General features: G+C 54.4%; 1 protein-coding gene across 3 annotated transcripts in view; it reads right to left on the minus strand.

Moving 5' to 3' along the window:
- AGAP3 (ArfGAP with GTPase domain, ankyrin repeat and PH domain 3) overlaps positions 1-23,473 on the minus strand; it is a 147,289-nt gene that overhangs the window by 53,946 nt on the left and 69,870 nt on the right. For 2 of the 3 annotated variants that reach the window (XM_080382758.1, XM_080382757.1), the window contains exons 7-9: positions 20,442-20,569; positions 10,911-11,066; positions 6,773-6,865 (exon numbers count right to left, since the gene is read on the minus strand). In XM_080382758.1, coding sequence (XP_080238884.1) covers positions 6,773-6,865; positions 10,911-11,066; positions 20,442-20,569 — 377 coding nt within the window. Of the gene's footprint in view, positions 1-6,772; positions 6,866-8,175; positions 8,306-10,910; positions 11,067-20,441; positions 20,570-23,473 lie in introns of those variants that run through there. The other variant, XM_080382759.1, reaches the window with a different exon arrangement.

The following is a 23,473-nucleotide window of genomic DNA, read 5'->3' on the forward strand; positions in this document are numbered from 1 at the left end:
CTGGGCAAAACAGTGGAAAAGCCACTGCAAGAAGTGATCAGCAAGGAACGAGAGGACAGCAGTGTTAACTAATGCCATCCAAGGCAGAAACAGGTCATCAGAGAAGTCTGATCCTGCTTTTGGTAAGATGGCTGTATCTGATGACAACGGTGGCTGTGTTGACACAGCATTTTGAGTTTTCTGTCAGGATTTTAACTGAGCAGCACACGCCATTAAAAACCAACTGTACAAAATCCATAAAGCCATTAATGTACAGAGTAAAAACTGGTCAAGTGAAAGGTCTCAAAACATAATCGTAAATGAGAACAAGTGTAATCATAAATGGCAAATCAACATCCAACAGAAGCACCTGTACAGAGGTCCAGCCAGTCTGCATTTGATTCACACTATTTAATCAGCGTCTTCCCCAAATGAGCTCAAAGAAAACACAAACCCAGAAAACTTGAAGGAAACATAGAAACTGCACAGCATAAATGACTGCGGCGGCTGGTCGTTAACACAAATTGCCTCCTATCGCTTGGCAAACGGGGCTCTTGAGAAGGATTTTAGCGCAGCTCGGGCAAGGTCCCACTCCTGGGGCCAGCCCAACCCATGCAGCGTGGGCTCTTGGGGACAGAGAGCACCAGCACCATGTGGCTCCTGAGCTCCCGGTGTTCAGCCGGGGAAGTAACACCAGCCAGCAGCGGGCTCAGGTCGGACACAGCAGACAGCATTACCCCCAGGCACGACATCATCATAGCAAAGCAGAGCTGGAAGGGTGCTCAGAGGTCACCTTGCCACATCCCTGCCCAGGGCCAGCCCAGGTGCACCCATGCCACTCCAACCTCTTCACAACACCCACCAGCGATGGAGACTGCGGTCCTCCCCACCAGAGACTGGATCCACGCGTTTCCTGCACCTCCACAACAAAATGGCACTACAGCACTTGTCCTGCCATAGCGACCACCCAGCTCGGTCCCCAGACCTCCACAGCAGCCTTTATCAACTTCAATTACATCTCCACACGCTCTTCTCTCCTCCGCACTCGCAGCCCCAAATCCATCACTCCTGCGCTGCAAAAGGTGCTTCTGAGAGCATTAACCTGCCTGTCCCACAGAGTTCCCGGCCGTCCCCAAGCTCGAAGGGCAGTGTTCTGACTGGGACACGGCAGCCCACCTGGGGCTTTACCATGCCAAGAGGCAAGACTGCTTCTTGGGTCTCATAAGCCATCCTCACACGTAGCGAGCAGTACCTGCGTTTTCTCAACACCAGGGCACGGCTGGCTCTGCTCTGGCTCTGACCTACACAAAATCACCTTCTCTAGCCACGCATTTCTCACGCAGCATATGAAAATGATTATTCCTCCTCACATATACAGTCATTAAATATCAGAGCAACTAATATAAACAAATGGTGGACTCTGAATTTGAGAACATCCATTTGATATCCTTCAAATAAATCTGCTCCAGACCAGGCTGAAGTTACAAATTTAGCTCAAAGTCACAGGCTGAAATTCTCTGGCTTCTGGGCATAATGATCCCTTCTGGCCTTAAACCTGGCTCAGTTCTGCGGTCTGACCTGTCAATACATACTGCAAAACAACTCTGGCCACCTCTCCTCTCCTTGATGTGTCTTTGACTTGACGCACCTTGGTGCTACAAAATACCCACTTCAACACTTTCAGGCTGCTGCATCTTCTGTCAAGCCCCAAAAATATGTTGTCTGCAGAGAAGAGTTCAGCTGCAGTTAGTTCAGCTACAAATCTGGAACTTTGCAAATTGAAACACAAGCAAAACCAGACCTGGAAACACAGACTCGAGCACTGGCAGCCCATTTTTTCAAGCCAGAAGGCACAAGAATCCAAATTGGGAGCAACTACACAGTCTAACTAAACATCTAATAAAATGGGGGGGAGGAGAAGGGGCCCTCAAGGCCAAACATTTGCAAGAAACAGCTGCATCAAGGGATAGAGCTCAGTTAGACTTGTTGTTCGCTGCTGTATTGGAGATTAAGAGGCAGGGGACAGAAGCTGAGAGGATTCCAGGTTTTAACGGTGATGCTGTGCTGACTGCATCAAGGTTACAACTCTGTAGCCCAGCTTCTTCTGTTGTGATGGCAGAATGTGGCGGTTTGGTCCAGCGGCATCCCGAGAACCCTGGTGTTCCTGGCAGACAGCCCCCACCGCAGCTCAGAGAAGCGAGAAGCAGCAAGGAGGGCAAAGCCAGGCGGAACGCAGGGGAACAGGCCAGAGGCAGGCGCATCCCCACAGCTCAACTTGTCCCCTCCATGCACGTCCTCGATGTGCTCCTGCGCATGCACCCTGATGCACCTCCTGGCCGGGTTCCTCAGATCTGCTGAGACCCCTGCGCCGGCGCGCCCGGCAACACATCAAGCTCCCTCTGCTTCTCATGGAAAGACTTAACAAGAAGTAACTCTTCCACAAGTTTCTTCCCAAGTGTGGAAGTCATGCACGAAGGGAAGAAGCTGCCAGAGATGAAAGGCAAGACAGCCCAGTCCTCTTCCTCTCCCCACTCTTCCTTTCTTTCCCAGCATTTTGTTGGCCAGCGCCAGCGTCTCTGTGTTGTGTTTGGATTGTGGTGGTGCACAGTAAAAGCAGCAGCAGCAATATGCAGCGTAATGAAGCAGGGAGCAGCGATGGCCCCCAAAGGACTCGTTTACTCCACAAATCTCCCTTTCACTCACTTTTTGCTAAGAATTTTAACACCAAACTTAATTGTAAAGTCGTGTATTGATTGGAAAATGCAAATGGCAATTTAAATGTAATCTAAGCTCCCAGCATGATCCCAGCTCCCAAGGAGGAGGAGTCATCCGCCTTGGGCCCTACTGGAGTGCACGGCCCAAACTGAGCCGGGCCAGGGGCCTGGGGACCCCTGGGCTGCCTGTGTGTTCAGTACAGCCTTCCTGGAACGAATCTGGTGCATGTGCAATTAGGAGTTCATTCCTAGTAATGAACAGCTGGGGAAGCTTAGTCTCCTGGCCTAATTAACCCACTTCTCAGTGACAAGCGTCCAGCTATGAAGCTCTTCCGACCTTGCAAGACTATCTGAACCTACGTATCACCAACAGGACACCGCAGGAAAGGGACCCCGAGTCCACAGCAGAGGCACTGGCTGCCTGGAGGGAGAGGAGGTACTGTCCCAGGCATAGAGGGGGGCCAGCACCCATGGTATCACTTGTCCCATCAGGAATTTCTCTTTTCTAGGTGTGCATGGGGTGTAAGGGAGACAAGAGTGTGTCACCCAGAGGTGTTGTTCTCAGCTGTGCTAGGGAAGGTGGTGACAAGTTACAGCCCGCCACCACACCTCCATGGCAGCGTAAGTCCTCCCCTCAGCCAAGCAAACCCTCCATCCAATGTTCCTCCTTTCTGCAGCACCCGACCTGGCCTCCCACTTCGCCACCAGCCTTCCCTGCCAGCAGACTCGGCTCAGTGCGGACACCCAGAGCAGCGAGTGCCCAGCAAGGCTGCCCGCAGTCCCTAGGGCCAGTTCTCTCCCTGCGGAGTCCTGGAGGGGTTCATGCACCAGTCACAGCAACCACAGCCCCAGGGACCACGGAAGGAATCTGCAGGGCAACTACCTCTACTGCTGCCCCACATCACCCACAGACTGCAAGTATCTTCAGGTAACTTAAGCATGCACCAGTCTTGTTCTTCCAAGCAGAGGAATCAGACTTCTCCCAAGGTTACCCACCAGTGCCTGCAGCACCCCAAACACGGCGTTTCTTGCCATCAGCCCAGCAGTGTACATGCTGAGGGAAACGAAGCAGTCTGAAAGCAGCCAAGCGCCCAGGCAGAAGATCTGGCACATTTGCCACTCTACAGCCCCCAAAATGACTGGCTTCTCTGCTCTTTTATGGCTGGGCAGGACCATCAGACCACTTAAGAGTAAAACTAGTGAAAGGCCTTGCTCTTTCACTGCCCTTCAAAGAGACAGCAAGCAACAAGATCTCCACAGCCTTCCAGAAAGGGCAGGTCTGAATCAGAGAGCAGACCATCACCTGTCCCGAATATCTGTGATATGGAGCTACAGCTCCTTGAAGTCTGTGTTCCATTTCACATTGGTGGTACTGAGCCATGGCTCCTCCTGGAGGGGTGATGGCACAGCAGGGATGGTGCACGACTGCAGCACTCTCACACTACTCTGGATCAGCCACACTGCATGTTTACACCAGCCTCATCTCCTGTAACCTGCATATGAATATTGGCCTGTTTTCTCCTTTAGCAACAAAGCTCTGCGCCTTCCTAAGATGCTGTAGCACAACCGTTTAATTCAAGCAGTGGGAGGGCAGCAATTTCAGCATGCCACAGTATCTCAAGAGACAGGTCACTGACGCGCTTGGTGGCCTGAGCATTGCCCTCGAGGCAGCAACTCCAGTACAGTGTAAGACACAGTCAGCCAGAGCCCAGGGAGGGAGAGCCATTTACATAAACTGGTGCCTACCTTTCCAACAAGACATTGCTTCCCCCAGCGTCAGTACATGTTCCTATATAAAGACTGACAGGATCTCCTCTGCAAAATCACCTCCTGGAGCTCTGGCTACAGGAGGTGCCAGCCCAAAGCCCAGGCACGGACCCAGATCTCACATGGTAACATTTTGCTGTGGGCTCTCCTGGCAAGCTGCTGCCGTGCCCACCGGTCACTTCACTTGGGTCCTGAACCAGGCAAGTGGTTTGGCACCTACTTCTTGCAAAGCACAGAAATGACATGAAAGCTTTGTTTTGCAGACCTGGACCTTTGTCTGTCTCAGTTCAACTGTTCAACACAGTAACAGCACTGCTCTGCCTACAGAAAGGAACAACTTAGTACGTACACTAGAACACTGTAATTGCCAGCAGACTGGACAAGGCCAGGCCCAGTTAACAACACAGACAGACACAGGAGCAGGTAAAGAAAGCATCTCGCCCTGCTGAGTGAAGTCCTGGAAAAAGCAACCCAAAGGTCCAGAAACCAAAGGTCATGGAAATGCTCCCACAGCCAGACCCCCTGCAGCAAGCAGCGTGGTTCTGGGGAGCCAAGTCAGGTCTAGCTCAAGGCTCCAGTTGCTCTGCTCTCAGCCTCCCCTTCGGCACTACAGACCGACAGCCCGCTGCTTCCCCCACCCGCCATGCTGCGCTGACTCAAAACCAGAGCATGCAGGCGCTGCTGCTGCACACCAAGTACCCACCGAGTACTGTACTGGCAGCCAAAGGGCAGCACACGAGGCACAGAGGCAGGCCTCGGACTGTGCAGCTCACAGCCCTCCCAGTCAGCGCGAGGGGTGCTGGAGTGGGCATGCCCATCGTCTCTGGCACATGTTCCCTACCAAAGTGTGCGTGGAGGCAGCCAGCTCTGCTTGGAAATGAGAGGAGCAGTGCGGATACAGAGGCAAGCACTCCAGCAGCGGAACCAGTGGAAAAACCAGTTAAGGAGCTTTGATCCTTGCTCCAAACAGGAGACTGAGGAAGAAAAGGAACTGTGCTACATAGAGAAGGGGCATGCAGCTGGTACGTCCCTTCCTGCAGGGTCTGCTCAAAGCTTTGGCACTCTGGAAGGAGAGTCCCTCCATGCAAGGCCCCACAGCCCCTGCCCTGGCATTGCTGCCCCTACCACTGCTCCCCTTTGACCCCAGAGCCTTCCTTCCAGATGCTCCATGGCACTCCCCTGTCCGCAGCACTAACAGCCCTTCGCAAACCTTTCACAACATTACTACATGGACTAGAAAGGGCAGGAAGCTTTGGGAGCTGAAGCAGCAAGCAGGGTCTCCCTCTTTTGACCCTCCATCCCATTCCTCAGTCAGCCTGGCCTCACCGAATCCTTCCCAGGGATCTCTTTCCCCAGTGAATACTCAGCACGAAATGGTGCCATGAAGACAGTACCCAGCTGGGATGCAGACTCTGCTCTCCTGCCCCAGTGCTCCTGTGATGCAGACGTGAACTGGCCTCATGCATAGCACAGGCAGATGGGGCACAGAGAGGCCAGCTGGGGCCACAGGAAGAAAAATAGAGTGCACAGGGTGCAAAGCAGAAGCACAGCCAGGTGTTGCAAAGCAATGTATGGATGAGCCTTGCCAGTAGTGCAAGGAAATCCTGGTGGAGACACCATCCAGGCAATCCATACTACTTGGCTGTCTTGGACATTACCCATTACTGCCTTCCAGCTGATGGGACACAGGGGCAGGCAATATTCAGGGTCTGTTCCAGGCAGCTTGAGCTTCCCTGGAAGCCCAGAGGCAGGAGTTGGACGCCCTGCTGCCAGAGCAAGTGGCTGCCTCCCTCTGATCCATGACAGCTCATGGTGTGGGCGCTGTGCTCACTGCTTTTTACCATTGCCCACGATGAGGAGAGCCTGCCTGTTCTGCCAGGGGGCAGCTGGGCTGGCGCGGAGAGGGAGCGGAAAGGAGAGATGAAGAGGAGCAAGGCAAGGAGGGCTGCAGTGGGGGCCGTGGCGGGGGCGGGGGGGGGGTGGTGTGTGCAGCCGGGGAGCAGGCGCAGGGTGTGGATGCCCTCTGCTGGAACTGCTCCGCCAGCTGGCCGGAGCACCCCACTCCGCACCGAGCACCCGCACATGGCACAGGGTCTGCACCAGCACCCCCAGTACAACGCTACTGGAGCCTAGCAGGCGTGCAGCCCCCCAGTGCAGCCCCCCAGGATGCCCGACCAGCTGGGCCAAGGGACGGCCGGCTCCTCCATGCTCCCCCGTGCCAAGGAGAGGCACTCTGGACCGCACCAAAAAGCCTCACGGCACCTCCCCAGGGAGCCTGCTCTCACTTGGGGGTGAAGGGAGGAGGATCGAACCTGCTTCATGGGAATGGCCCGCCCGCTGCCGATACTGTCCGCTTTACACTCCGGCACCTTCTTCTCCCGCTCTGGGTCCGCGCCCTTTCGAGACTGGAAGAGAAGAGACACAGGTCCATTAGAGACAGGGCACAGGAGATGGAAACACACAGCCCCACCACCCCCAGGCGGGCTGCCAGACCAGACCAGACCGGACCACTCTCCCCCAAGGCCAGGTCTCCCAGCGCATGGAGCAGCCAGCATCTCACCCGTCCCCTCTAAGGACACTCCAGCCCCAGCCTCCCCACCACCTGTCCCCTGGCAAGCTGCCTTCTCCCCCCACAACTGTCAGCAGTGCTGTTCTCCTAGCAGAATGGGGCTACCTCTGACCCGCCTCCCGCGGGGGCACACAGGACATGGCGACAGACAGAAATGGCATGGGATGCAGGTGGAGCATGGATGGAAGCAGGAGAGGCTAAGGCAGTGAAGGAACTCACACCTCTACTAATCCAACAGATTTATTCTGTTAACACACTTGCACCATACAAAGTAGCACAGGTCACTGGGCAGAGATACCAGCCCCTTACAAAAGAGCATGGACAATAAATATCTATCACACGTCTAGAGAGTTGAGAGCAAAACCCGCCAGCCCCCGAGGGCAGCTGCGGTGAGAGCAAACTCCAATAAATACAATATGAAATATACAGTCTGTTGAGCAGAACTCATTCAAAGTGCTCAGGACAGAGGAAAATATCAAGTCATACACGGCATGGAGCACAATCAATACATTCAGAATCACAACAATGGCAGAAGGGCAGCGGCAGCGTCTCTCTGGAGCGTCCTACACACCCCCTCAGTCCGGGAGCGCCCCATGTGCTTTGGATCAGAAAGGGACACGAGCCCACACGCCTGGGACACCAATTCACTTGCTTTTGGGCCCAGAACAAAACAAAGAGATTGAAAGAGAAGAAAACTAAAGAGACATAGATGGCTGCTCTGCTGCGAGGAGGAAGAGGAGGAGGAGCAGGAGTCCATGCAGGCTGCAGGAGGTGCAGTAGGGAGGAAGGAGCTGAGTGCTAGCAGCAGGCGCTAGCAGCAGCTCCCACAGGCAGCAGCAAAGCGTCTTTTGGCCCATCCAGCTCCACTCGCTGCTGTCGCCCGGTCCCGGTGGGTCTGCAGGTCTTCCCATCCCATGAGGGTCGTCCGCCTGGCATCCCCGAGCATGGAAAGTGCCTAGACAGCATCCAGCAGGCCCAGAAATGTCCCAGCTTAAAGTGCAGGCGCAGGCCGTCTCAGCGCTTCCTAGACTTTACATTGGGGGGATTTAAAAGGCTCCTGCGTGTCTCCGAGGGGGGGACCCATGCTGGCTGGAGGGCGGGCGAGCCTCTAATCTTAGATCAATCCCAGTGCCCATCCCTTATCCGGCCCTGGAGAGGCAATGAAAAGTGAGAGAATTTGTACAGAGGTGCCGTGTGTAACCACCTGGATCTTCTAATTTGGAAGGAGTTGGAAAGGCCTTTTTGTTGATGAAAAGTTGGAAACAGTGGCACATATCTGCAAATATCGAAAGAATAAAGAGTTTGGCAAGTTATACTCAGAACACGGACACGAGTCTGTCAGCGATGGGCACCAGCAGACAGGCAGACAGACAGGCCATGGAGCGAGGCACCGGCGGCAGCAGCAGTCGGGGTTTGCGGGGACAGTGTGGGTGCCCCTCGGGCAGAGTCTGTCTCCACCTGGTGGTCTCCGGCACGCAGACCCCCGCCTCTGCAGCGGCGGTACGATCCGGCGTGGGGAGCAGGAGGGGAGCAGGAGGGGAGCGAGGGCAGGAGAGGAGGAGGAGGAGAGGAGAAGGCAGAGGAGGAAGAGGAAGAGGAGGAAGAGGATTGGATGCAAAGGAGCCTGGCACAGCTCGGGGCTGGGGCTGCAGCTGCTCCGGGAGCTGAGTGGAGCGCAGCCCTGCCCAGCACTGGACCTTGGAGGGGCCCGTGCCCACCTGGGGGACCCTGCGAGGACGGGGGCTGCTGGCTACACCTACGCTGCCTGCCTGGGAAAAGCTAGCAGCAGAAGAACAGCCTTCCCTTCCCCTCCCTATCCTCCCTGGCCCTGTCCCACTGCGGGAGGAGGTGTCAGGAGCTGCTGCTGCTGCCACGACCAAATGGGGTGAAGACTTCAATGTGAGCTATGTAGGTGCACCAGCACAAGAGCAAGCAAGTGAGCGTGAGCCCCAGCACCACGGCAAGTGAGCGTGAGCCCGGATGAGCACAGGTGAGCCCCACAGTGAGAGTGAGCAAGCTTGAGCCCAGAATGAGCGAGCAAGTGAGAGCCCTAGACAGATGATGACATCCACAGCAAATAAGCGTAAGCCCGCAGCAAGCCACCCTCCTCCTCCCCCCATGAGTGTGTGCCCACACCAAGTGAGCTGAGCATGGGGCTCTGGGAAGTGTGAGAGAGCGTGAATATGAGCTGACGGCGAGTCCAGAACCCATTGGCACACAGGCGAGCAGAAGGATGGGGGGCAGTGCATGAGCGCCCACGTGCACTGGTGCACAGCAGCAAGCATGAGCAAGAGAAACGGCGGGGAGGGAGAAGAAGCATCCATCAGCACTGAAGTGCAACAGTAAGCATGACCATCGACAACAGGAGACCTACACGGCATCTTCAGGTAGGCGTGAGCACACAGAGGAAGGGAGGGCTAGTAAGGAAACAACCATGCGTCTGCAGCAGTGAATCCGCTGCAAAGGGCGGTGTGTGCTGGGAGGAGGGGGCTGGCGGGGGAGAGCCTACCTGCCAGGGAGCACAGGGAGCAGGGGCGAGCACGTGCGCTGCAGCAGGGCTGGGAACACATGCATACAGAGAACTGGGAGGTGCACGAGATGCAAACAGTGGGGAGTGCACGGAGCATTCAGGACATCAGAGCAGATGCTTCTAGGATGTCAGAAGCTGGGGGAGATGGGTACACTCCCAGTACAAGGAGATGGGGGAATCTGGGATGCCAATAGTGCAGTGAGAGGGACGGGGCATGGGGCACTGTGAATTTATGTTGTCTGAGTCCAGAGCAATGGTGGCTGTTCAGACAGGGTAACATGGTGCAACACATACAAGGACTTTGTGGTGGCCAGTTCCACAGACAGCAGACACAGGCGTACCGAGCAATGGTGGCTGGAAAGCACATTTAGATGGGGAGGAGGAGAAAGGCCTGAGCCCAGCACATTTACAGGGGCACAGGGGAAGAGGAGCACATTTACATGGGGAACAGAGGCTATCTACGCTAGACGTGGGGACTAGGAGTACATGTGTGCTGAGAGCAAGGGGAAACTCATGGGCTGCGCCAACAGTGAGGGCAAGTGTGTGGGTAGGACTGTGTGCACGCTGCGTGGACGGGTGTGTGCATGGTGTGAGAGCATGCTGAGAGGCAGGCTGCGATTCAACCGGCAGAGATAACAGCTGCAAACGTACCCTGCACCACTGGGGCCCACAGCTTTGCTGGCTCCCTAACGCCTCCCCTCCCTCCATGCCCCACAGCAGTTCCCAGACGCACTGCTCAAGTCACACAGACGCAGGGTTTGGGTACTGGAGCGAATGGGGCCCAGTGCCACGCACTAGGCTCTGCACAGCACCACTTGGCACAGCACAGCTGGCACCAAAGAGGAGGCCCAGTCACCAGGGGCTTCATGCCACGCTTAGGGTACATGGCCCCAAGGAGAGGTACAGCAGAGGTCACTGGTGCTGTGCACGCACAAAGTGCAGCTCTCCCCAGTAAAGCTCAAGGAGTTCTACTCGTGCTCGCACACACACACTATAGAGACACACACACGAGCATACCCCATGCACACTCCTACGTGTGCAAGGAATGGCTTGCTCTCAGGCACTCCCCCATGCACACCAGAAGCTGCTCTCAGCACCACGGGCCCTACACACGCAGAAGGCTCCCTCCCTCCCTGCTGCACACACACACTGCTGCAGGGAGACCCCTCCACGCACTCACTCTGTGCCCCCAGCCACCCGCCCCTCCCTGGCCAGCACAGCAAGGTTCACCTAGAGACTAGTGCAAAAAAGCCTGTGGGGCGAGACCGCTACGAACCAGCTCCCTTCCCCTCTCCTTGCCTGACCCTCAGAAAACTCATCCCAAAGTTCCTCCGACCCCAGTGCCACTTACCGTGAATATGTTGGAGCGCCGCTTTGACTGCTTGCGGATGGGGGTAGGGGTGTTGGAGGCAGCGATGGTCTCAATCCGCAGCTCCCGCTGGCTGATGCTAGGTGTGGAGGGCACAGAGGAGGAGTAATCGCTGAAGGCTCCTCCACCATTGGTGGCCTAGGGCAGAACGAGACGGGGCAGTCAGAGGCAGACAGCTGCCCGGGGGCACGACTGCGGAAACACCTTCTGCCTTTGCAGCCCTGCACACAGGGCAAGGAAGTGCAGCATAGGACTGGGATAGGGGAAACATCCTACGCCATGCATGGCTCCTGCCCAACAGGGGACCTTGGGAAAGCCCTTCTTTCTGCTCTATTTTTTCCACTGGTAAAACGTTAAAATTCTGAAATCAACAGTGAAGAGCAGCAAACAGACAGAGACCTGACTGCTGGCTGTTGGCCAGCAGACACAGAAGCCCTTCCAGACAAAGGTCTGGAGCAAAGGCGTGGAAGGCAGCAATCAACCACGCAGCCCTGAACAGCAGCCTTTCTTCTCGAGGGGGCATAGCTGGGGATACTTCCTCTCCAGAACACAGGACCTGTGTAGCTATGCCTCAGACAGTCTGCTGGTGAGAACCCTACTCTCTACAGAGGCCATCAGACATGGAGCTGTGAGGCAGCCCAGAGTCTGCCTGGCTCACAGTCCCACTTGGTCCCTTCCCTGTCTCACAATGACAGCTACAATACGAACGAGGACGTGTGTCCCTGTGACTCAAGCCTTCGCCTTATATCTCTCCTGCTGGTTTTGAGGTTTATCCAAGCAAGGATAATACCCTCACGGGTGGTACACACCTCTCATGGCTGTGGACCACCGTGGCCTTGGCTGCAGTGGCCCATGCCTGGGAACACATGGGACAACACACCGTGTCTTCACTAGCAACTTGCTCGACTTCAGGGAGAGGGGAAAAATCTAACTGTGCCATTTGTGCAACCACCTCCGCAGTGCATTTCTTTCAGACAAGTAGGCTGCTCACTCCCATTCTGCTCACGCAAGCTCTGCAGGCGATGACCTGGAAATGAGCTTACAAGAGGTCCCAAGGAGCAACACCTGCACAAAAGCATTTCAGATCTGCAGCCCAGGACAACTTACTATGAAAAGGCACGTGGCAGCCTGTGCTTTCTTTGATAGTTCTGCTGATCTTTGAACAGTATTTAAAAAATACATTGAAAAAGCTGCCCCTAGATGGCTAGGAGAGCTCCTGCACCCCTTGCAGAGAGCAGCCCACCTCCTCCCAGCTCACATGCTCACAGAGCAGCAGCATCCGAGGGCCACGGGACTTCCTCCACTCCCACCTACTGCTTACAGCAGAAAGTGCAAGCAGATGCAGGATGCAGATCTGCCAGAGGTGCTCAGTGAGAAAATACCCGCGTGCGCAGGCTGTGCCCGATGGGATCTGAGCCTTATTCTGAGACAAGCAGTTAAGAAACATTAAGAAGCGTGAAAGAGGCGGTGCAGGCGGAGCAGTGGCCGTGATCCACAGCCCAGTCTCCTAGAAAGGGTGCAATGTTCACTCAAGCTATGGACTGCCTCATCTTTGATGAGAGAAATGGGAGAAAAGGCATGAAAGATAACTTTTCCTAGAAGAGAGCCACTGAAATAGAGCAAGGCAACTTCTTCCTCTCTGAAGTGGAGCAAGGGACTTCTGACTGCGGGCAGCAAGGTGTGCCACAGGGAAACCCTGCTCTGGAAGGACTCTGAGATTGCCTCCTTCACAGCTGCATTCAGGGAGCTGGCAGCTGCTTCTGGGAAGTTACAGTGGCCCGACTTGCCAGGGCCACCCCAGGCTCCAAGCAGCTCCGGAGCAGCCTGCCTGCAGCATGGTGAAAACATCCTTTCAAGCAGGGAGGTGAAGCCTGTGGGGAGGGACACTGCCCTGAAGGCCACCACTTCCAGGTGGGTCTGGAAGACCCTAACATCACGCTGGAGCCAAGGCAGCCCAAGCGACAGATTCTCCGCAGCCTGCCCAGCTCTGCTGACTGCTCATGGGGAGAGGGAGCCTCGTGCTGAAAGGGACCCATCAGGCTGAGCTCCTGCCTGCCACCCGCCTGACAGCATGCATGGCACCAGCCCAGGAGCTGGAGGCCCCAAGGCTGCTCCGTGGCTTTCAGGAAAGCCTTACCGAGAGCAGGCAGCCTCCCTGCCAGTATAGGACTCCGGCTGTCCCAAGCCTGTCTAGAGACAGGAAAGCTTCTGCTGCCCAGAAATGCAGAATGAGTGGGAAACTGGTCTACTTGTACCACTCCATGCGTGAAAAGAGGCTGGGCGTTCCGACCGCAGAAGCAAACATTGCCAGGGAGCTTCCCTGCAGGCTGTCCAGCTGACGAACCCTGCGATGAAAGGGAGTCCTGCTACCATGTCCCCGGGAAGGGGGGACCACCAGGGACATGGAGAAGCAGAGCAACATGCCACCCTGCCAGTGATTTCTGAATCCTTAACAGAGAGAGATCCTGCAAACCATGGATTCAACACTGCATGAAGAAGTGTTCTGCAAATGCTGTGATGAAGGAATAGATGGAGAAAGCTCGGGCTACAAAGTCAAAAAGAATTTGCTGAGGCAGCTCAAGTTTAACATCAGCCATAACAATGCACGTAGAATCAGCATTTAATTAATGTATAATGTGTGAACCATGCCAAAAAAAGAAAAGGATTTGAAGGGAGAGAAGAAATGGCCGGTGCTGCAACAGAGAGAACCTGCTACCCAGGAAGGTGAGCCAGCTAAGGCTGCCAGGAGTCCAGAAACCACTCTGAGGGTAGTCTCCTGGCTAAGCTCTGCACATTTCAGTCACCCTGTCAGCACATTTAAGAAGCTACGACTGTGGGAAGGATTCAGTTCAGAAGAGGCTGTAGAGGTTGAGCTCCTGACATAGCAGCTGGGACAAACCCTATGGATGTTAGCTGATGGACACTAAAGCTCCTAGAAAGAAATCTTGCTAAATTGTGGTTTATATTTTACATACTCCCTGTAACCTTGTTTATAGTTTTTGCCTGGCCAGAATAATTTTCCTTAGCCCATAAACTTGCCTAGTGATGGAGACAAGACAAAGTTCTTGTCTTTCTTGAGTGACAAAGGACACTGCAGACACCCAAACCTCAGGAAAGGTACTGGGGCTGAAGGATGCCTTGCACCAAGCTACAGAGGGAAATGTGAGGTCTGGTGCCACCTGTGAGTTTGGGGGCAGGGGTGAAATTCCCCCAAAGGCAGACAGCAGTACAGCCTCTGGCTACACAAGCACTCCTGAGCCACCACACTGCTCAACTGAAGCAGACTGCTCCAAGAATTCAGGAGTGATCCAGGCACCCAGAACAAATTGCAGGGATGTGGGAGAACCCTGACAAGATGACGGGTCTGGGCAAATACTGTATTTTTGCTCCTGGCAGCTACTTTGCTGATGTACCTGAACAACCACCTGTGGTTGCTACTGAATAAGAACACAGCAGAAGCTGAAAAATCACACGTGCAGGACAAATCCTTCCCGTTAGTGTGTAATGGGTGAACATCATGAACTTCAAAGAATACTGACAGTGCCATAGGGTGTCTAAGCAGGGAAGAACTCAGCTGAAGTTAAGATGCAGCAACTCTCGGTATAAAAAGGCATAAGGCAGAACATGGAGTGAAATATGGGAAGGGCTCTGAACGGAAGAGTACAAACGAACATCAGCCACCAACTCAGCGGAAGAAGCCAGAGAAGTGTACTGACTGTGGAGGGCACAGCAAGCTGAGCAGGCTACAGAACACAGGCTTCCACGAGGAAATGCAAACACCCATTGCTTCACCTGCCGAGGCACACATGCTGACTGAACCCTGCTGAAACGTGCTGTGACAGGCAGGGAAGCGCTTGTTACCAAGCACAGGTGAGCTGCAGCTTGTGTTTCATTTCACTTGCAAACTTTAACTTTTCACCTCTTTCATCCACTCTCTTACTAAAGTCTCAGCAAATGCACTTCCCAGTGTCACCGAAGAGCCAGTGCAGGCCCACAGACCAAGGCCATCAGAGTCAAGCCGTGACACTGGGCCAGCCCACACCAGGAGGGCAGCTGAGCAGGGCCAGGCATGCCCGGGCATCCAGGCAGCACGGCAGGGCTTGGCACAGGGTGCCTGTGTTACCTCCTGCCAGCTGCTGGGAACCAGTTCCCTGGCAGAAAGGCAAATTTCAATCCCACAGCAAAGAGGCAATGGTGACTCATCCCACAGCCTGGGGTATTCCTAAAGGCATCTCAGGGTCCCTGAAGAAAGACGGAGAAAGGGGTAACAACGGAGAAAGGGGTAACAACGGTAAGGAAATCAGGTGGAATAGCTCTGCAAGTACTGCAAGCACCCACTGGCCTGAGAAACTCCCACCCACGCCCTGCAGGCAAGGGACAGGCAGCTGCCAGAAGGCAGCAGGGTGGAAGTCAAGGCCAAGCCAAGAAATGGGGCTCCCAAACCCATCCAACCTGCTCGCCCAGTGATGGGTGTGGGCAGGACACAGGAGGGGAGAGTCTGAACCAGTAGGCAAGCAAAAGCTCCCTGTGGGAGCTGCAGGGTCCAGGTGCCTGTTCAAACAAGTGCAGATCTGCATCCCACAAGCTGCTGGGAAGGCCTGAGGGACAGATGTGGCATCCCCAAGCCGCAGACGTGGCAACCCTGAGGAAGCGTGCAGGACTCCTGGGGCTGGCCCTGGCTTCGGCCATGCCAGAGGACCAGGGAGGTGCTGAACACAGTACTCAGGGTCACAGACCTGACGAGCATGACTGGCACACCCAACAGTGCTGGTGGAAAACCCTGACCACAGCTGACCAACTACTACAGCTCCCTTCCTCTCCACCTTGGTGGAAGCAGTGTCCCCTGAGGCACCAGGCACTGCTATGGAATACAAGCAAAAAACCTCAACAATTCCAAAGACAGAAATGAAACCAAGGCCTTTGACTGGTCCAAGAACTGTATCACAAAGAGGATCATCCACTGTGCAAGGACACCAAAACACCTCATGCAGCACCGCTGTCCCAGAGCCCTGCCAACCTGGGAACCTGGCACAATCATGAAGGTTCAGAAACTGGCCACCACCTCATGCCAGGACAATAAAGTCCCCCGACAGGTGACAAAATCACCAAGGTCCTCTGGGGTCTCTCCTGTCCCAGTAATTGCAATGGACTGGCCAGATTGTCAGGAGACCAGACAAGCAGTGGTCATTTCCAAAAATCTTAATTTGGCTCAACTAGTAGCACCAAACTACTTCCAGAACAGATGTCCCCAGGACTGGGATGAGAGGCAGGGCTGGCTCCCAGCTCCTGCCTCCCCTAAGCAATCCTTTGCAGGGTCCCTTTGCTCCCATTTCCAGGAGACAAGTGCCTTCTTCACTGACAGCTCCAGAAGACTGAGCTGTCCCTGCCTGCATGGGCCAGGAGAGCAGGCAATGAGCAGGACATCCCTCCCATCTCAGATGGCACCATCACCTCTGCAGGCACAGAGCTATGAAGGGAAGCAGACCTCAACCATAGCTACTGGCAGAAGACAAGATGGGAAGGGCATACTGTTTATTAACTTCCCCCTTCCAGGGGGAAGGGAACACTGTTGCTAACAGCCCTCGGAAAGGCAGCCTGCTAAGGGGAGCAAAATGCTGCCCAAGATGCCATAACGGCCTGGAAGGAACAGAGCAACGCTGCCACCACACACAGCCAGCAGCTGCGGGCAGCAGCTCTTGACACCCAAAATCAGGCCCCAGGAGGACAGAGCAGCGCACAGGCTCCCAGGGGCTCCTCCTGCCCAAGCACTCCAGATACAAATGCCAGTCCCACTGCTCCCACAAGCGGTACCAAGAAGAAAGAGACCCTTCTGTCCCAGTTCGTGTGTCCTGCCTGCTTACGCCAATACCTAGCTGCGGAACAAGGCAAACAAAAGCTCTTTAACTCTTTGTCTGGCTTCTTTCCATCTCATCTTCATGTTAAACCCTGTGTTCCCAAGCCCTTCCTTGAGATCCTTTTCCCTGTGCCAGCTCCTGCTCTCTTACTCACAAAGGCAAGTAAAAAACCTTGGCAAGAGCCCCATACCCTCAGGTGGAAAAAGACAGAACAGGGCACTACTCTGCAAAGAACTTGTCACTCTCTCCTTCGTCCCTCCAGACCATGTACAGCCTGTCCATCTCCTCCCAGAGACCCAGGGGGTAGCGCAGTGCCAGGAGCAGAGGACACCTCCCAGGAGCGAGGCCACTGTCACCCAGTCTGACGAGAGGCGCTGGCACTTCTGCAGTCCAGACCCGGAGAGCAGTGCCTGGCCGGGCTCAGAGCTGTCTGCACCCTGCTCCCTCCTGTGTTAGGGACAGCTGCTTCAGCTCGTGCTGGAGGCCATACCCCTCAGCGTGTCACCACCATCACAGCGCACTCCTGAGCGGCAATTCCGGGCTCTTTTGCATCCCTGCTGCACTACCTGCCTGGTCAATGTGCTCAGTATTGGATGTGCATCCTCCCACACGGGCGGCAAGCCCATATGCACCAGAGTGCGTGGGTTGCTCTGCCCAGGTCCATGTCAGAAACATCAGCAACCAGTGAACTTGCGTTTCTTAAAGCCAGCTGGATTTTCCCTGAGGACAGCAGGAAGCAGTTCCAGAACCTCATTCCTGAGCCCAAGCAAGAATGGGGAAATGCTCCACAGCATTTTACCATCACTTACTAGTTCCATTACTTCATATTCTATTTTTAAGAGAAGTGGTTTTGTAATGGAAGAGGGGTGTGTAAACACCACAGCAAAGATTACTGCAGCAGGTCACTGGGAACCGAAAGCATTTGTTGTTGAGCCACAGAAGGCCCAGGGAATGGGAATTAACTTTGATCCCCACTGCAGCGTCCAGGTTTGCCAAGTGCAGGGGGGACACAGTGTCAGACAGGCACAGAGCGCATACCAGGGAGGGAGGACAGAGGGAGGAAGCTCCAGAAGGACATGGCCTATCATTACTGCTGACACCTCTACAACACAAGCAATCAATCAATATTTCTTGCTTGGAAAGGCCTCACAGTTAGCTGCAATTCCCTTTTAGCTGCATGCTGCATTACTTCCCTTTAACAGCTCTCGTTTCCCACCAGAACTACTCAGGTCCCTCTGGCAAAGCCCCAGGAGACAGCAAGGTACTGAGAGTAAAGGTCCTGTCTCAAGAGCCAAGGAGCCAGCATTCACCTCTACACAGACCGCATCTGCAAACCGGGCTGAAAGGCACTCTGCAGGAAGGAAAGGAGGTTTCTGAGCAAAAACCTCTAACAAAGCTCATGACATGCAGTTAGAAACCTCTTCTGATGCCCAAATGTTGCTTCCCCAAGGCCAGTCTTAAATCCATTCCTTTTATTCTAGCATTTTCTTTTCTTAAATAGCTATTTCCTTTCACAGCTGTGTATTACACATCAGGTTTGGTCCATTTCAGCCTTCACTCTCCTTGGCTAAACAAGCCAGGTGCTTAACTTCCTCTTGTGTTAGGGTCTCTTTTCCCTCCTACCTGCTTTTTGCTGTTCCTACACCCATTTCAACACATACTTACATGAGCAACTGCAATCAGCCTGAGGGGTCTGGTATCCCCACACCCCTCACACATTTTTAGCTTTACCACAAACACACTGCCCAGCAGAGCAAGTGCCATTAGTACGTATTTGCTATTCTTCTCATACTTCGAACACTGAAGAAAATACTAAGCGAGTGTTCAGCTCCTCCCTGGGGAATGCTGCTCTAGGCCATCTTCCACCCTGCTTCCCCTTTCAGCACAGACTGCCTCTCCTCCCCAGCCAGCCTCTGACTGTTTACAATTTGCCTGCTAATAAAATCCTCAAATTACCAGATACACTCAAATCCGCATCTTCCCTGGACTTTGCTCTCCACTTTGGATGCCTCCGATTAAACTTCCCCGAAAGCACTGACATGCAGACATACTGCAGGGCATGGAACGGCTGTGTATGTTTTGCAAGCAGCTGTGCTCACTCTGCTTGTATCTCAAGCTCGCTGGACACAAGCAAGCGCTGATCAGAAAACTACATAGTACTTCATCAGGCAGCTCTGGCTGTCAGCAGGGCTCAGCTTATTTGCATGCACACAGAGACTTCATCTGAACTTGCTAGGGCCCTGGTGACCTGGAGCACCAGGAAGGTGGCACAGGTGTCAGCAAAAACCTGCACGCACCTACTCGCAGTCCAGCTTTAGCAGCCTATATGCTCAGGTATTAACTTCACATGGGTATTTAAAAATTCTTTATCTAGGGGTCCAGCCAGTGGCTGCGGACACTACTCAGGTGTGTACAGAACAATCTCCCCAGTCATGGTTTACTGGAAGCCCTCCCAGGGCTGAGAGGCTCAGATACACCTGAAGGTTCAAAGCCCATCTCCTTATGAAAAAAACTGTCAGTCCAGCAGAATTTATTTTGCTAAACTTGCTTTGCATTTTCTTCAGTTTTACGTGCTCCTCTGAATCCTTAGCTACAGTCTTTGAGAAAAAGACCACTTCAAGTGCTGCTCACTGCTGAGGCAGCCGAGGGGCTCACAACTACTCCAGCTATGCTGTATCCCATCTTCCATAAACCCAGCTGCTACACTTGCTGTTCCTCAGCCTGACAGCACTGTGCCAGACAGACAGATTTCCCAAAGTCCCTGCTACAGACCCTGTGATTTCATACGCTAGTTGCTTCAGAGCTGGAATCTGTTGGCTTGACTGCCCCAGAGAAGCAGCAGAGCCCAGGACCTCCCTGTCCTCATCAGAGTGCCAGCTCAGCACTTATGTGGGTGCTGGAAACATGCAGCAAAGCCTAATGCAAACAGGCAGCTGCCCAAAGAGTCTGCTTCACCGAGCCACTCACCATGGCTGCTTGCTTTGGTTTCTGACCTGCCTCCCCTGCATCAGTTCTGCTCCTCCAGAGCCACGGAACAAACACCTCTGGTTTCACCATCCTCCCAGCACAGAGACCTTGGCAGTCCCTGTCAAGATAACACCATGCCAGAAGAACAGCACCGAGCCCTTCATCTAGCCAAGGGGAGGAGAACCTCCTTCTCTGTGCTACCGCTTCAATTCACTACTGAATTTGCCCCTCCACAAATACACCTCCTAAGAAGCGAACCCGTACATGCATGGGAGACCATCAGCTTCCCACCTCCGGGGCAGCAGGCTGGTGGGCAGCTGTGACCACCGAGGCTTGCCTGCCTGGCCAGGGCAGCCAGACCGAGACCCTTCCCACAGACCTGACCTGCCCTGCAGCTTCCCTGTGGGCTGCTCACGGCTCTGCCACTGAGTCTCTAGAAGCATGCCACAATCTTTGGAGATCGTGAGCCAGACTCTGTGGTTTAGACACAAAACTTGACCTCAGGGCAAGCATCAGGCTGCTCTGGGCTACAGACAGAAGTGCCAGGGTGACCACGGCTCTGCTCTTCCCAAAAGCTCCAGGGCTCTAGCCACAAGTCTAAGGCCAGCCTAAATGTGCTGTGTATTGAGTGAATTGAGGGGGTGCAGAGAAGCATGTGGAGTCCCCAGCTTTCCCCGGTCCCGTTTCCCACCTGGTTGATGTGAACAGAAGGAATGGAGGCCGCAGAGACAGATGAATGGCTGGGTGAATTGGGCAGGGACTTGCAGGGGCCAATGGAAAGCTGCTGTTTCTTCCGCAGAGCCACCACCTTCTGAGCCACTGGAAGAAGGGAGAAGGGGACAGGGTCAGAGTCCAGAAAGCAACTTTCTCCACACACAGATTTCTTGAGGGCTTCAGTGAGACCCAAACCCTTCCTCCGCTCGATGCCAACACCTGGGGTGCAAGCTGCACTGCCCAGTATCAGCAGGGAGGATCTCTGCAGCACACCCAGCCTCACAACCCCCATTGCCGGCCACCGCTGGGCAACCCAGCTGCAAGGGACAGCCTTTGCCTGTGGACGTTCCAGCAGGCAGCAGTGCAGGCTTTCCATGCCAGTCATGCTGAGTCCCCAGAGACCACCCACTCTCTCGGGTCTTACACAGAGCAGCGACTTCATGCGGGCACCAAGGAGCCACCCAGAGCCCGGGGCTGCTGCAGAAGAATCCCTGGGCAGCCAGAGTCCTGTCTTGGTCACCCCCTCACAGCAGCTACAGGAGCCAGTTACCAAACTGAACAGCTTGGGCAATGCCACCTCCATCAGTCCAGGCCCTTGTGACCCTTACAGTCTCCAAATGTTTGAAAAACTAATGTGAGGAACAAATTTCCCAGTTCCTGTGACCATGCTGTCTGATGCCAACAGCCCAAAATTGCATTTCAACCTTCCCAGTCTCCTACCTTTTCTGGAAAGAAACATCTTGACCAAAGAGTGTAACAGGAAACAAGCTGGGCTGTTGGGGAATTCAGAACAACACATCACCAGTCCTTGTTTTCTCTTGCACACTGGCCAGGTATCCACCCTCAGAGAAGGAAGGACCTTTCAGATGAACGTGACTGAAGGCACTGGCAATGTCACACGTCCAACCCAGCGCGCCTCATATCGTGCACCCTTGCAATAAAGGAGCTGCCACACTCCTTTCCAGAGAGGTAAAAGATACTGCACCACATGTGGTGAGACTGAACCCATCTGCAAAAGTCAGATGCTGACAGCAACTGCAAAATCCTGCCACCTCACAGCTGCAGTGCCATGTCCCTACAGAGACAGATGAAGGCCTATTGGGCCATGGCTACTTGCTCATCTGACAAAGCCGGGAGCCTCTCCAGACTCCCAAGACAAATATTAGTCCCGTAAATAGCAGGAACCCCTCCTACACCCACCCAACAGACAGTATTAACTGGCTGGTTTTCCCTGCTCTCCTCCCCTCCATCCTCTCCTCTGGCCAGCTTCATCCACTGTTCGCTGTGGGAACCATCTCTCCTTCAAACACTGGCCAGGCACACTGCGGGCTCAGGCACCCCAGGGACCCAAGGAAGTTGAGAAAAACTCCTCAGCAGTTGTTGTCCTGGGCACAACACCTGGCAGAGGCTCTGCCTTGTCACTCACCCTGTACCATTAGTGGTAACAGAATTAATCATGAGTCCAGCAAGACCTCACTGGTGGTGATAAAATCTCACCAACCCTTAACTGAGGCATCCTTCCTGTTTCTGCTTGCCAGGCAGAGGTTCTTCCACTTCTGGAACATCAGCCAGACTTTTGCAAGGACAATTTCTGTCACTCCAATCTCATGGGGCTTTGAGCAACCTGATCTAGTGAAAGGTGTCCCTGCCCATGGCAGCAGGGTTGGAACTAGATGATCTTTAAGATCCCTTCCAACCCAAACCATTCCAGGATTCTATGATCCCTTAAGCCAGTCTCTTGGATTGGTTGTTTATCACACTTCCTTTGGTTGCTACAGGCAGCTGTCTGATGTACAACCAACAAGCCCTGCCCTGTGTGCAGAACCTCTGTCCAGATACACATGGTGCTGCTGCTGTTAGCACTTGAGCATCACACAGTATTTTATAGCAAAACAAAGCACCCTGTCCTAGACATTTTGGAGAAATCCCTGTACAGGCACTGCCAGGACCGGTCAAGCTCTGGGAGGAGCACCCGGACAGAGAAAAGGTGCATGTGAAGGTCCCCAGCAATGTACCAGGGACACCACAAAAAACACCTCAGGGTGGGGTAGCACCTTATGGAGTTGCAGGGCCTTGCACACTCTCCTGTGCACAAAACCCTTGGCCTCTCCATTGAAATGCTCCTGCCAAAACCTTCCTCAGAAGCATCACTCACTGGGCTGGAAGACACGGAAATGCTGTCTATCACCCTAACAGCCAGGAATAAACCAACCCGCTCCAGAACATAAGGCAGGATGCCGTTGTCCTGCTCAGGGTGCAGAAACCCAAATCCCGCCCAGGCAGGAGAGCCAGAACCACCCTGGGCTTTCTAGCTGAGGTCCAGGCCTGCAGCCCTGCGGCTCAGGGGAGCGATGGAGAGCAGCGATGCCACCAGCAGGTTCTGGCAGGTGACAGGAGGAAGCTGCCTCGCACCGCTGGCTGTCCTCACTGATGCTCGGGGCCAGTGGGAGGAGAGGGCCACTCACCGTGGGCTTGCTGAGGAGCTTAAGCTAGAGAAGGCACCCACAGCAGCAGGCAGCCCGGCTGCTGTCCCTCCTGTGCCCTTCCAGCACCGGACCTGGGCCATTCTTCCTCTTCAGGAACAGCACCGAGATAAATCACTGCCGAAGGGCTCTACAGACAATTTGCTTTCTAACCTTTGTTTGGTACAGAAATATTCTTAAGGTAAAGGCCAAGAGCTAAGGCACCCACACACCGACAGCTTCTTGCTGTTGTCCTGACATCCTCTAAACTCTAGGAGACTTCTGCATACAGGAGCTCTCTGAAGGCAATTCTGAGAAGGAAGCTCTTTAACTGTACCTATCCAGAGCCAAGAAGTCAAAAGGCACGTTCCGTAGCAGCCTCCCACCTCACCAGGAGCTCTGCTGTGAGCGAGGGGACCACGCTGACCCGACCCTCAGGGCAGGCTCACCCCGCTGGCATTCTGAGAAGCACCAGGCACTGCGGCACTGCCCAGCCCGTGTCACTTAGCCTGCACCTGCAGGGTCATCTCCTCACAGGATCTAAAGC

Source organism: Falco punctatus (assembly GCF_963210335.1).
Source record: "Falco punctatus genome assembly, chromosome: 4".
Taxonomy (NCBI): domain Eukaryota; kingdom Metazoa; phylum Chordata; class Aves; order Falconiformes; family Falconidae; genus Falco; species Falco punctatus.